The 15,170-nt window shown below is 41.7% G+C and overlaps 1 protein-coding gene across 7 annotated transcripts in view; it reads left to right on the top strand.

Moving 5' to 3' along the window:
• Positions 1 to 911: 911 nt before the first annotated feature.
• Positions 912 to 15,170, top strand: part of mcf2la (mcf.2 cell line derived transforming sequence-like a) — a 47,583-nt gene continuing 33,324 nt past the window's right edge. For 2 of the 7 annotated variants that reach the window (XM_085796483.1, XM_085796438.1), the window contains exon 1: positions 12,023 to 12,338. In XM_085796483.1, the coding sequence (XP_085652609.1) occupies positions 12,176 to 12,338 (163 nt within the window). In that variant the 5' untranslated portion in view covers positions 12,023 to 12,175. Of the gene's footprint in view, positions 1,033 to 4,312; positions 4,473 to 5,243; positions 5,443 to 11,968; positions 12,339 to 15,170 lie in introns of those variants that run through there. The other 5 variants (XM_085796455.1, XM_085796473.1, XM_085796446.1 and 2 more) reach the window with 5 other exon arrangements.

Genomic DNA, 15,170 nt, shown 5'->3' with positions numbered 1-15,170 from the left:
ACAAATTTGCTTTGATTGTTCTGCCAGAAGTCATCAGGTGTGTGCGTATGTGTGTATCTCTCACTCTGTGTGTGTGTGTGTGTGCCTGAGAGATAGAGACAGAGAGAGAGAGAGTCTGTGTTGTAAGACCAGGTATTGATGCACACACCCCTCACGTGCCAGACAGCAGATTAAAACACTGATGAGCTGCTACTGTAGGACGACAATTAGGTGAAAACAACACGAGCATGAATCTATCTTCAGTGAATTTGGTTCACAAATATACTATCAGGACCTCCAGGTGTTGGCTATTGATCTGTGAGCTTGCAAAATTCGTCATTTGAGAAGAAAAGAAAAAAAGCTCCAAGTGGAAAATCAAGTGGAAACGACTGCATGAGCTGGTGCTGCTGCTGCTGCGGCGGAGATATTGTTTATCTGTTATCATAAATGAACAGTTTGACCTGAGCTGACCATGCAGCACGCCCCAAATGCCAAGATAAATTTGCTGCGCGGCTCAATTGAATAAAAAGATCAAATTGGCGTCAGCAACGTTGTTAACACCAGTGAGGACAGAGGTGTGTTCCTGGTACACAGAGGCATCAATGTTGTTAGGTGTTATGCAATTGCGAAAGTGCCGGCAGTGTGAAGGCATGAGTGTGTGTCTGTGTGTGTGTGTCTTCCTTCCTCCTCTCCTCTCCCCTCCCCTCCCCTCCCCTCCCCTCCCCTCCCCTCCCACTCTGTGCACTGCTGACCAAATTAAATGGACAGTGCATCAGCCTCTTTCAGTTCTCATTATTCCCGCTGTGTCCTTTCACCTGAGTCTACTGCCAAGTACGCTCATGGTTCAAGTATTGTTTTTAGCCACTGATCGACTCTAAATCCTTGTTGCTTCAGTTAACGTTTAGCATCTCTGCTCTCTTAGGAGCTGTGTGAAGTTCATGTGAAGAAGAAAAAGCCAGCTGGAGTTTTGGTGTCCTGGAGCAAGGATGGGAGACCAGCAGTCGGTACCAGAGCAGCTGGAGCAGTCGGTGGACGCGCTGTCGACTATCAGCGGTAGGTCGCGAGCTCGCTGTGTCCGTGTTCGTCCTTTAACAACACAAAAGTCACATGTAAAATATTCACACTCCTTTAGCAGCAGGTGTTCAGGCGCTCGTCGGTCGCGGGGCCGTGTTTCACTAAAGCTCTGCGGCGCTGCTAGTGTCCTGTTTCACAAATGATCGGCTCTCTCTCACATGTTCATGCATGGGGGTTTGCAGGTTCTGGTGTTTTTTTCCCCTTGATTGGTGGTTAATTGTGAAAATGATGTTGAAGTTATGTTGCAAGTCGTGGCGTGCATGTTGCACATTTGTCCGGACGGGCCCGCGGTTTCTAAAAACGGGATTTCACCTCAGGTGTGGTTCAGTTCAGGCAGCTGCAGCCAAATAAAGAAGGAGAAATCTGACAGGGAGAGTTTTTGATTGTCATCTCTTTACATCATAGTTTACATGATGAGTCTGTGCCTCTGCCCGTTGTCAGCGCAGCGACAAGGACGTGATCTTTATTCGCTCACAGTCAGCTGAGAAGCATTGGCCGCTCAGCCAGACCTTTCTCTGGACTTAACCACTGTGAATTCCTGTGCATTTATCCTTTAAAGAAAGTATTAGCGTTTAAACGTACTTCCTTTTGTCCCAATGCTCTTAATACTAGGACCATGCGCTAACTCTAACTAATGGTGTGACCGTCTTCAGTAGCAGTGACAGGTCTGCATCTCTTTGTTACTTGGTCCAGAAAAAGCCAGATTAATCCAATTTGTCATTGCTGTGATTAGTTTTGAAGCCATTTACGAGTAGGAGGGCAACAGGTTTTGATCTTTCGGACTTGAACTAAATCTAATCGAGAAAAATGCCACTTAATGAAAAGTGCATGACCACCACTGCTTGGTACTTTTGAAGTTTAAATGGGAACTGTTTGTGTGATTGTGTGATGATAAATTAGGTAAAATAAAGATAATGCGATAGACTAAGGGAGGAGGAGACCTTTACAGATGGCACCAGTGTAATTTTAGTGTTTTCCTCTCACCACTGATGCCCCAGTGAAGTCCATACCCGCTTCATGCCACAGTCAGAGAGGCTCCTATTGTCTGGGACGCCGCCGGAGACTTCTTGGTAGTCATTAGCTCCTGGAAAAGAAAAATCACAAAGACAAACAGGACTATTGCGTTACCGTGAATATTCGGTTCACATCGAGAAGGAATTAATGCCAGCAAAACCTTATATAAACCAGATATACCAACCTTTTTACACCTGTAAATGTAAATATATCTGGATATTTTAAAGGCTTGATAGTTGGTTTAACAGAACGCATTTTGCGCAAATTGTTAAATAGTTAACTCCACATGCTGTGCAGTTAGCTCATGCTCATTTTTGACATTATACATAACAGTAGAGGATGTTTGTGATTTTCTACTTCATACCTTGGCAACCGTCACCTTTTCATAGTAAATTCCCCCTGAAAAAAAAAAAAAAAAATCCCCTGATCAAATAACGCCCGTCTCATCACTTGACTCGGTAACACAATGAATGTCCCAGATAACAGTCAGACGAGCTGATTATTTATTTTGGAGGCTGTCGATTATGGCGCTGTTAAACTGTATTGTGTTATACAATCACCCTCATTGATAAAAATAGGATGGATGAAACCGTAATCTAATACATGAGCTTTTTAAAAAACGCCTTTGTCATCTGTATGTATCGTGTTTGCTGGGTGAAGCCGTCCTGAAGGAAATGAGCAACGGTTTCGTTTAGTTTTCTAGCGTCAGACGTCTAAATCACTCATCACATGTGTGATTCAAATTCAGTAGAAGTGAAACAAAAAGGCCAAATTTTTATGGAATAATCTTGTCAGCAGTTCTGCTACTTCCTGTGTGTGTGTGAAAACATAAAGGAATATGCAAATATGCCTGAATCTTCTCACTTTTACACATTTTGTTGTCATATTCAACTTTAAAAAAGAACAAACCCAGTTTTGCAGGCGCAGTCTTGGGACACGCACACACATACATTTAGCCAAAGTCAGTGTAATTAGCTGTATGGGGATTGTGTCGTACTGTAGCAGACCCTCCACCCTCTCTTCCTGTGATAAACATGAAGTGAGATAAACAATCACACATTCACAAGAGCAAACACTGAGCGGGGGAGAGGCTGCTGGTGGTGGTGGTGGTGGGGGGTAGAGAGAGGCAGGCAGACGGCTGGAAGAGGCTCCATAGAGCAGATGTAGTGTAGTGTAGCACCAGGACAATAATGTCTCTTCTGGAGTTAATTCAAGAAGGACAGGAGGCGTTGAGTCTTCTGCTTCACAATCTGTCTGCGTCTGTCAGTGTGTTGACACGACACACACACCACAGCAGCAGGAGCAATCCACGCTTCTGGAGAAGAGGTTAGTATAGTTTGTATGAGTCTGTGTGTGTGTGTTGAATCTGACGGGACATGTCCTATAAAAAAGAAAGAAAGAAAAAAGAAGAAAAAGAAGAAGTGTGTCCTGGTTTTTTAGTGTCTGTTATTGAAATCAATGTGACAGGATGACTGACAGGATTTCCTACCACCACAGGGAGATCCCCCCCCACCCCCACCCCCGCTGTGCTTCCCCGTCATTATTCCAACAAAATAGACGAACCTCTGTCTTTAACTCCCTGCTGATGCTGCGGTAGACGCCCGCTGTCGTTGGGATGACTTGGAATTTGACCGTAGGGATTAAACAGAGAGAAAGGCTGCTCTATTCTGTGTGTAGACGATATTTATAAGAAATCTATTGTATGTGGTCATTGGGGGGGAAAAAAAGAACATTTGAAATATTATTATCAGATGAAAATCGAGGGAAACAATCTTCAGGTTTTGCATTTGTCTTAAAAAGATGAATGACTGTACCAAAATATGTGGCGTAAATGAACATAGTATCTTATTTTGAAGGGGTTTCTGTATGATTTGAGGTACATACAGTAAATAGAGCCCTGGTCTGGTCAATTTAACTATGGTTTTTTTGTTTTTTTTTAATATCTGGCTTTATTTAAATCATTCTAAATCAGAAAATTCACATTATTTTAAACCAAACAAATCTAAATCATCTGTAGCACCTACTTATTAATGTTGATTTTGGATATATATATATATTGACTAATGGAGGAATATGTAATATGTATTCTGTCCTCATGTTTTATAATAGTGAGTCTGTGTGTTTACATCAGTTTGGACTAGCTGTGACTTTAGAGCAGGTTCTCCACACTTTGACCTTAGTAACTGATTACATGAAATAACCCTTATGAGTAGCTAATTGGTAACTCGCCTCATGTCTCAGAGGTAGAAGTGTGTGTTCAGCAGTCGGGCAGACAAACAAAAAGTCGAAGGAGCTGATTACAGAGACGAGCACACAAGTGTCCGTCATGATGGCCGGACTTTGCTGTCAACGACGACCGGTAGAAAGGAGATCGAACCATAAATGCATCCAAACTGACCTGCAAGGTGAGTGCCGTCTTAAAAAGGTGTGATTCAGTTTAAATCCACTAACTGTGTGGAGGAGGAAGAAGAAGAACAAGTGGCGCTTTGGGGTCATCGAATGTTCAAGGTTCAGACGTTTCGAGGAGAAACTACATCGATTGTTGTCAAGTCAAACAGCACAGACTGATCAATACTTATCTCTCACAAGGCCACAGCTCTGGACTGGTCTTTGTTTTAAACATTGGATGGGTGGTTGATTTGTATTTGAAGTCCTGTGATTTTAACTTTCAAACAACAGGGAGAGATAAAGCGAAGAATAGCAGATACTATATTGCTTAAACTGCAACTATAAAAACAGTTGCAGCTTAAGCAATATAGTATCTGCTATCTGATAAAATACAAACCAGTCAGGATTACTGCTGCGACTGTTGTGTCGTTGCGTTGTGTTGGTTTAGAAGTATCCGACTTGAATGTGCTCTTATTTCTAAATCTTAATTTTTATTGTGAAAGGCTGTTGTTGCATAATTTCATATCCAGGTTGGCAGCTGAAAACACTATTATGTTCCAGGTGTGTGTGTGTGTGTGTGGTTAAGGTGGCAGCTAACACGTGACTATTAATATCTTGAATGTTGACTGTTTTGCTCAATCGGATATCGGTATGCAGATTTCCAAAGTGAGAGGGAGGGGCAGAGGAGAAGGAGGAGGTGTGGTATAATCTACTCGGGAAACTTTGACAGGTGTGTGTGTGTGAATAGGCAGACAGACAGGGAGTGTGTGTTTAAACAGAGCAGGAGGATGAGGCAGGAGATACTCGTCTCTCTACCTGTGGAGATGAAGACGACACGGGAGGCAGAGGAGAGCGAACGGAGGAGGAGGGATGGGATGAAGGAATGCGCCGGAGAACAGGAATGTGGAGGAGAGCGTTTTGTCTGCATCTCGCTGGAGGAGATGGAGAGCTACTTCAGATACACCCAGTGCTGTCAACAGCTGCTTAGTGAGTCTTGCAGGGATGAGTGTGTACGTGTCCGCGTGGCTTGTCTGAGGTGTGTCAGTTAAATGTTAGTTAGTCATTATATTTGTCATGAAATATATAAATGCACACAAACTGCTGCTTTTCTCGTCATTTGAAGCCTGTTCTTTTCTATTCCAATTCCTAATCTCAGTGATTTGTATTGTTGCGTTATGTCTTTAGATTTATGGCCCATTGCCATAATCGCTATAGTCATAGCAGTAGGTTTGTTACCTTTAATTGTCGGTGCAAGCTATTTTTAGAACGGCGGAGCAGAGCCGTGAGCTGCTCAGAGCTACGCTACGGAGGCTCATGTGATTTCTTGGTTTCCCTTCATCAAACTCATCACATACACAATCCAACAACTCATGTTGAAATTCATGCAAAACCACTGATGCACGTTCCCGTCAGGGACAGTTTTTCAGCAAGCAGTCTCTGTATTTCCCTCTAAAACAACTCTGTCTGGTAACGTTGTGTTATTATCTCATAGCGTGGTGAATGTGCAGGTCACAACTTGTCCACCAGAGCGTTGTGGAGTTGTTGGATTGTGTATTTGATGAGTTTGATGAGGGAAACCAAGAAATCCCATGAGCCTCCGTAGCGTAGCTCTGAGCAGCTCACCGCTCTGCTCCGCCGTTCTAAAAATAGCTTGCACCGACAAATAAAGGTAACGAACCTACTCCTAAACCTATAGGGATTATGGCAGTGGGCCAATTTGCCAAAAATGTTGAACTATCCCTTTAAAAAACATTGATTCCTGTCACATCTCCACTCAGAGCAGCAGGTTACAGCTTTTCCTTGCATTTTGAGATGAACTCATGCACAGCTGTTTATTCTTGTGCATGTGAAAGAGTCGTGCTCCCCATCGATGTGGGAAAAGAGTCAAGTACAGTCTTACTGCTACATCCTTATTTACTCAAGGTGGTTCAATAAAAGGTGCCTGATAATTACCTGACAGCCTGTGTGCGTGTGTGTGTGTGCAGAGGACGGACATGAGGGGTGTGTGCATGTACTAGGCGCCTGTATGCATTGTGGGAGGTGTGCAGAATGACTTTTTTGCTGGATGATATTAAGATGGAGCAGCTCTATTTTGGTCCACTTCCTGTGAGCTTTTGATCTGCATTTAGAGACGACAGGTGTATTTTTAGTCAGAGCTATTCTAGTAATGTCGTGTCACAGAAAGAACAGACTGCGTTTTTTCTTTCTTTTTTTTTTTTGCTCTTGATCTTATTTTCATCCTCACTGTTGCCATACCAATTCACATTCCCATCACCTGTTTGGTGCCAAATAGTGATACCAACACATACAGTAACGCACGATTCTTTTATCGAGTTTTTTAGATCTGCACCTGCAAAACTGAAAGTTGCAGGATTTTTGGGAAATAAACTTTCATTCTGAAGCACTGTTAAATTCACATGGTTTCATGAGGGTCAGCACTCGTCCTTCCTTCCTTTAACAATCCATCATGACTTTGCAAAACTTCCTCTTTCACAGATAATCCCGTGGTTTTCTCATGAAATCTTGTGACCTGTTTGACACCTGACGACACTGCAAGTTAAAATTTTCCCGACGAGCAGTGGGTCACAACAATAAGTAAAGGGTTTAAGCTTAATAAGGCCGACACGGTTCGATTTGATTGGATGACAGCAATCGAATAGAAACCATATTTGCCATATTTTATCTGAAAAAGAGCGTTTAAATCCCAAGCAGGATCCTGGTTATGCAGCCACTGATCCGTCTTTGTCTCCTCCTGCTATCAGCACATCGTTCGGTACTTTTTTTTTTTATGACACTACACTTCTTGTGATTTAAACTCGTTGCACCTCTTCGTCTCGGCCCGGCTTTATTGGAGGGTTGTGAGTTGGATTTGAGCCTTCATTGTAGTCTGTGCAGCATCCCGGCAGTATTGAATTTGTCTTATTGGGTTAGAACACGGAGGATTAATGATGGACTGTAAACGAGGTCTCAGCGTTCTGTCGGAGGAAACCTGGACGAGGGTTGCATCTTGTAAAATAATAAAAGACTTGTGACAAAATCTGTCACATGTGCAGAGTATGAGTTTTAATGCAGTCATTGGATTGTGATAGAGAAAAAATAAAAAGTCATTAAAGGGTTCGGTGATGCCCTACTGACTCTCAGAATTCATACTGGAGCCAATTCTGATTAGACGTACGAAATATATGGATGCTTTTATTGTGAAGCAGCTGCAGTTTGTGGATATTTGTGCTGATAATCAATCCAAAGAAGTAGAGACGCTCGAGTCGATTGTTTGTGTTGCCGTTATTTTCTGGTGCCGAGAGTCGACATTTGCTTTACGTCCTCTTTAATGGCATCTTGTCGCTTTTGAAAGCACTTCAAAAATCAAGCCTCCCGGCACTGAGCTTAATATAGAGGCTCTTAAATCAGAGCTGACAGGTGCAAAAGTTAAATGCACAGGCCTGTGACCTTTTTGAAAGCGCTATTTATAACACTACACATTATTTTCATATTCAGCGTCCATATAGTCCAGACACATCTCCCAAAAAACACGAGTGAGAAATCTGTAAACTGACCTCAACAGCTGTTTCATCCACTCGCTTCATCAGACTTTTCTTACCTGGAAAAAAAAAGGCAGAAAAAGAGGAATAAGTTGCAAAAATATAAATATAAAAAAAATATTTAGAATTAAAATAATCTCCAGACTAGAGGAGGAACATGCAAAGAAGAGCTAATTTTAATGCAGGATTATGTAAAGGGGAGCTTGCACGCAGAGGTGTGGATAACATGACTGGGGAAGAACTGGATCTTATTTCTGAGTTGAATGTCCCATTGTCTGACACTTAGTTTTGATTACTTCATTAGATGATTGAGCTTATGTAATTTCTCAGCGCCAGGCTGTGTCGTTAATTAGCAGTTTCTCTGTTTATGTTATCTTTAGCCTGGTCCGGCCTGGTCGGCTTCAGCGTGGCGGAATGACAGCAGACTTCCTGTTTCTGAAGCTTTATCACTGCGTGGAGTAGTAATCAATATACTGTACTGTAAGTCGAGGCCTAAAATGTCTAAAAGTCCCAGGATGAATTTTAATTTATGAGAAAAAAAGAAAAAAAGTCTGTCCCAATATAGTAATGTTTAATTTTCCTCTGTCTAGGGAGTAATTTCTGCAAATGAAATTTAGCTAAAACGACTTTAACTCAAAGTGACATGTTCAGTTTTTTTGCAGTCAGACATAACGTTTATAGAGACAGTTGGTTTTGACTGACAGGACACAAGAGTGTGTTTGAACCCTTAACCCTTAACACAGTCTGTTCTGCGTCAAGTCTATGGGACCGTGACCTTTTCGGGTCAAGACTGTAACCGAAAGCAGAGCGAAATACCACAACGTACTGGTGGTGACAGAGGAAGAATCTGTTTTGTTTTGCCCAAAACAAAACAAAAAAAGGGAAGCAAATTAGATGAAGTTGGCTCATGATATCGTTCTTTTTTTTTATTTCTTAAAATACATTTTCCTCTCTTTCACTTCTGTTTTTCTGTCCGGCTCCATCACTCTGTCATTGCAACTGTTTTAATATAATCTGGTTTAAACTAAAAAGTTTTGACTGATGTGTTGTTACGATTCACATTTAAACTGGCCGCTTGTTCACACCTTCCTCATCCTTCCTCTTCTCCTCCTCTGCTTCTTGTTTTGTCCTGCTACTCACTTCTCTGTTGGTCTCTTCCTGTTTACGCTCCGGCCGACCAATAGCGTTTGATCCCGGAGCGGAAGGAGTCAATAGTGTTTCGTCTTGGCCGACAGACGACAAATAAATAATTCAGCTGGGAGTTATTCTAGCTGTAGTCTGCACCGCATCCCACACACAGGCAGCAACAGGTCTCCTTAACATCCCGTACACAACACAAGTCTACTCTGCATCCCATGTAAACACACACATATTTTTAACTGTATCCTTTTAACCCCCGTTTCTCATAAGCATCCACCTTTTTTTTTTCTCCTCCGATGACGGGAAGTAAATATAATTTGAGGACGATGACGTTCCCATAAAAGCAGCTCAGAGCTCACATCATAATAAAGTTCATCATGTGGCTGGTTTCAGATGTTGAGTCATGAGCAGGAAGTTTCTTATGAACTAATAAAATCCACCTGCAACAAATGTCCGAAGTAGATTTAAGTTTAAAGTGAGTCATGACGAAGTCCTCAGTTGTAACATTCTTCAGGTAATTGCACATGTAAAAGTATAATATTACTTTATTACAACTTTGGTCTTATTTTCATACTTAATCCTCCCCTTTTTTAGTTGTAAAATCGAAACATTTCTTTTCTTCTACTGCCTCCTTGAGTGAAAAGTAGGTTGTTTTAACTCATGTCGTCATTCTGGGATCTCACTTTTACATGTTTGGACAGAAAAAAAATCATTTGGAAAATAGATCAAATGTGACTAAAGGTGAAAGATGTTGAGTGTTCAGTCTCCAGCGGGTGAAACCGGTGAAACCTCCTGGAGAATAAATCACGGCAGACAGGAAATGATCCATTATAAACCCTCTGCCTTTTCCTGTCCCACAGCCAACGTGCTTTATCATCTAAATCTGACATAAGGTAAACACACTACACACATTAAGCACAAGGCCTTGGCATGTGCAGCAATCGCAGAGGACGTCCTTTGTTGTATTCAGATCTTTTTTAAAATCCTCTCGGCTCCAAATTCCCCCTCGGTTTATTGATAATCTGATCTGAGACTGGTTCAGATTCATCTTTAATTTAACCTTAATCTAATTCTTAATCTCACACATCCTTGTTTTTCAACTCCTCGTGCGTAATCTCTGTCATTTCAGGGGAAGTGAGTTTTATCTTGACTTTTACCTGGGAACCAGTGGGACGGGATAAAACAAAACAAAACAAAACAAAACAAAAAAATATATGCAGATCTTAAATTGGGTCAAGCTTCAAAAATGCTGTGGAGTGTTTTGTTTTTTCTATTTAGACCCTTGGTGCCTGGGAACTTTATGCTACTAATTTGTGAATTTCAGGCTTCAAATGATCATAAGAGTCCAAGTAAAATTGCTGCATTGTGCCTTTAATTTTGCTGAAGAATACAAACCGCAGCTTGTCACACTTTAAACCTTTAATTACTTCTAAGTGACTCGCTCATTTTAAAGGCTCAGCCAGGCTAAATATTTCTCTTCCACCTGTTTGTACTGCATCGTTTTTGGGTTTTTTTTTCTTGTCTAGGTCAAATATTGTGATTGGTGTGATGTGTTGACAAAGGTTTGGCCAGGATAAGAAGATATGATTACTCTTCTGCGCTCCTCTCCTGGTTCTTTTGGGCAGTAATGACGGGGTTACATCTTTATTTAAGTCTGGATACGACATTAGAAAGGATCAAACTCTGTAAACCACTGACTTTATACAGAGAGAGACGGATGGGACGGATGTGAGGATGTGAGGATGTGTGGATGTGTGTCGGCCCGTTGATGTGAATGAGTGTGAACACGCTGCTGGTGAATAAACAGGCGGTTTTAAACTGTTTGTTTTTGCTCAGCAGGGCAACGCTTTATAAACTGACCTCCTGTGGGTCGAGTCACATTTACACCAGTCCAGCTTCTCTCTGATTCAATGTTTTTGTGTGTATGTGGCACAGTGGGTCCCCCTGCTGTCTTTACTGGCATTGTGTACATATATATACGTATGTGTGTATGTGTGAGTGAGTGTGAGAAAAAGCAAACTCTGTTCACTCTGGCTCTAATACGAGTGTTGTATCTGGACTAGTTACAGTCACCACGCTATAAATCATGCTTGTGCATCAGTCTAATTTTTGGAGTCAGATTTTTAATAGGAGACTATTGAGCCAGTGTGATGCATTCACATGTTGCTGGGAGCCTGGGATATCTGGCTGTTAAATGTCAGCTGCAACAAAGCTTTGCATTCAAGAGCTCATTCACCCAGGAGATGAAGAAATAAACAAAAATGAACTTGTGATTTTTTAGTTTTTCATTGTGAATGTTGCTCTTTCACATCTCTGCAAATAAGAAAAACTAGACTTCATGAAGATAAACAACATGTAAAATGCAGAGTTTGTTCATAATTAATTAAATTTGCATAGATAGATAAACACATGATGTTTGGGGCAGATAAACTTATTAATTATGTATAATTAAGAGGCTTAAAAGAAATACATCATGCAACAAACTGTAAACAGACTCTGGAAAACTAGTTAGCATCGACTCAGAGGTGTTTGATCCCAGCCGTACATCACTGAGATCAAATTATAAACATAATAAATAACTAATGTTAATGACAGTTAATTGTTTCTGTTGTGATAAAGAGCTCAGATGGTTCAAAAGGAAAATAAATGAATTAAACTGTGACAGGAAACTTTAATCATATTTGTGTGCCGTGTTCAGATTTTTCCATTTTCTGTCACATGCAGTTTTCCTCTGTCGATGAAAACAGTGTGAAATGTGAGACTGAAGAAGAGGGGGGGCGGACCGTCTGAGACTCCGCCTCTCTGGCTGGCACAAATGAGGAGGGGGGAGGTGTGTGTGTGTGTGAGTGTGGGAGCGAGCGAGAGAGCGTGTGTGTGTGTGTGTGTGAGTGTGTGTGGGCTGCGCCGCTCAGTGACAGCTCAGTAAGCGGCTGAAGTCCTCGGCTGTGGCGGAAAAATGGACCGTCTGAACTTTCACCGTGATGTCCTCTGACAGAGCATGTAGCGGAGCATGAGTGTGTGAATGTGTCGCAAGTGTGTGCATGTCTGAGTGTGTGTGTGTGTGTGTTGTGAGTGTGTGTCGTGTGTGTGTGTGTGAAAGAGGGAGGCATACATGTACCGGCGACGACGCGATGGCTCTGAACCGAGTGTCTCAACTCTGCCACGATATCACCAGGCTGTGGCTGCAGCTGAAGATGATGACAGGTACAGAGTGTATGTGTGTGTGAGTCTGTGTGTGTGTATGTGCGTGTGCATGTGTGTGTATCATGTTGTTATATTGCAGGTAGACCAGGTGTTAAAGTGGAGTCAGTGTTTTCAATGTTTGTTCAGCTGCTGATCCACAAACTGTGAGAAGCTGCAGAGCTGTGGCGTCTTTAAAATGTGTTGTTTTGTTTTTTTCATGTGAGGAATGGTGATAATAAACTATTTAGGAGTTAAAGTGATCATTTAAATTAAATAATCAATTATCTAGTAGTAAATATTGGGTCATGGTGTCGACTCAGGCTGCACTATGCTATGGAGTCATGTTTTATATCACTAAAACCTCAGGATGGATGCACACACACGGCACATGCTCCTGCACGACTTCAAATACTTTTAAAAGAAAATTGGCTTTAAAAGGTATCAGGAGGAAAAGCTATTTAAAGGGATACTTCACCCAAATTCAACAATTGTCTACTCACTGTCATGCCAAGGAAGGGTTTGGAGAACTTTCAGAGTCATCAATCAAAACGCTTTAGGAGTCTGGGGGGGGGTTCGGCTGGTGACGGATTTTCATGTAACGGCGGTGGATAGAGTTCACTTTTGAATGGTCCAAAACACACACTATGAAACATCCAGATACCTCCATACTGCTCGTCTGTACTGACCCAAGTGTCCTGAAGCCGCCACATGAAAAAGTTGTTGGGAAAAGAGATTTGCTGCAAGATGTTCGTTGGTAGTTGTAAACCATTGGATGTATGATGTAAACACAGAACTGGGAGCTACTGGATAAAAACAGAGATCAAATTCATTTTTCCCAACAACTTTTCCATGTGGCGGCTTCAGGACACTTGGGTCAATACAGACGAGCAGTATGGAGGTATCTGGATGTTTCATAGTGTGTGTTTTGGACCATTCAAAAGTGAACTCTATCCGCCGCCATTATATGAAAACCTGTTGCCAGCCGGACCCCCCCCCTGGATCTCCTAAAGCGTTTTGATGAAAATTGGTGAATTATCGGATTTGGGTGAAGTATCCCTTTAATATAACCTTTTCGAAAACACACGCTGCACCTTTAAGTTTGTTTCTACATGCTCCATTATTAACTGGGATAAAAAATAATATTCGTTTCAAGCCAGCGAGTTATGAAAGTACATCGTTCCACACATTCGGCTCATCTGACCTGTAGTTGTGGAAATAACGTTAGTCATAAACCATCATAGTACAGACTAGAGGAATCATCATTGTGTAACAAATCTCCCCCGTTCGGAGCAGCGTTTTATAAATAGATGTAAAAAGTAGTTTATAAATGAGTGTAAACCACTTTATGAATGATTTAAATGAATGAACATGACCTGACTTTGTTATCCACATTGATTTTGTCTCATTGCACAAAGATGCTTTCCCCCTCCTGAAGGCATTACTATCCATCAGACACTTACATAATCCAATCTAAAGTGGAGAGTGGACAGTGTGTGTGTTTTTTTTTCTTCCTGAGGGTCCTAGAAGTCAGCTCACTCAGTACAGTGCACATCAGCGCACACTGACAGCATGTTAATCACATTTGTCCCATTAACACAGAGCGTCTCCTTCTCGTCAGTTGGGAGCATCGTGAGGACAAAAACCCTTTTCTGAGCGTTTGAATGTCAACGTCTCCTCCCCCTTTATTTCCCCCTCTGTTGTGCGTCCTCCGTGTCCGTTGGTTGACTTTGTTTCTCTGATTGTGTGTGTGTGTTTTTTTTTTTTATTTGCATTGGTGGAGCCTATAATAACTCTGGAAGTTTGCGTTGATGATAAGCCAGAGAGATTTGATCTCGCTGTTCTTGGCTCTTTCTTTTGTGGAGCTTTTTCAGGTGTGTTTTGTTTTGTGTTGCTGCTGCTGCACAGAGACATGGAGTGTGTGTGTTTGCTTTGCTAGCAGATGGACTGACGTGAGCCTATGACACACACATATATACGCACACACACACTAAGTACCAAGGTATCATCCTTGCAAAGAGTTGGTTTTTGCCAAGTCAAGATTAGAAGTTGACGAGTGTCAGCTAAGCTCCCAGAAGGCAATCTGGCACAGATCGTGTGTGTGCGTGTGTGAGTGAAACATTTATTTGCTTTAAAAAAAAAAAATCTTGTTTTTATTGGGTTTGGCAGCTCATGTAAGTAATGAACTGCTCCTTTCAGTCAATTTATTTCATCCCCGGGAGCCATTAACAGCTGATGTTCAGTCAGTGCATTATGCTGTAAACAGGACAGACCATAATCAACAAAGTCAATACAGAGTTTAATTAGATTAAACAGGAGGGACGGAGCTTTAATGATCCCTAAGGGGGATCAAAATCCAACAAATCGATCATCATAATGCAACTCAGAAAACTACAGTAGGCCATTGCATTATGTTTATCGTGCAATTGAAATGCAATGGAGTAGATTTATTTTGAAAAGCCGTTGTATTTCCTGCTTTTCATCGAGGCAGCTACAAGCTTTCAAAAAAAAAAAGGAGGGATCACTTTCTCTTGACCTTTTCATTCTGACCTCCTCGGTTTCACCACAGTAACAAACAGCAGCGACCGGCTTATTACGATCACATTTCCACTTCAACTCTATGCAAATAGTACGAGATAAGTGCATGAGGTCATTGTGTCTAGTTTTTTCCTATACTGTAGCTGCAAGTTTCTTTTAGGGCAAGTAAAAACACAGCCTGCTGCCTCCTTCTCTTTCTTTCCTTCTCTCTCCCTCTCTGCTCTGTCTTTCTCAGTTTCCATGTTCTGTGTAGCTGACTGGCAGCTGTGGCCAGAAGCAGTTGTTGTATCTGTTGGTTCAACTCTCAGCTGAGCTTTG

This window comes from Trachurus japonicus, chromosome 2 (genome assembly GCF_045865225.1).
Source record: "Trachurus japonicus isolate A0001 chromosome 2, Traja_1.0".
In the NCBI taxonomy this organism is placed as follows: domain Eukaryota; kingdom Metazoa; phylum Chordata; class Actinopteri; order Carangiformes; family Carangidae; genus Trachurus; species Trachurus japonicus.
Note: the sequence above shows the minus strand (reverse complement) of the source record. Positions and strands in the feature narration are given on the sequence as shown.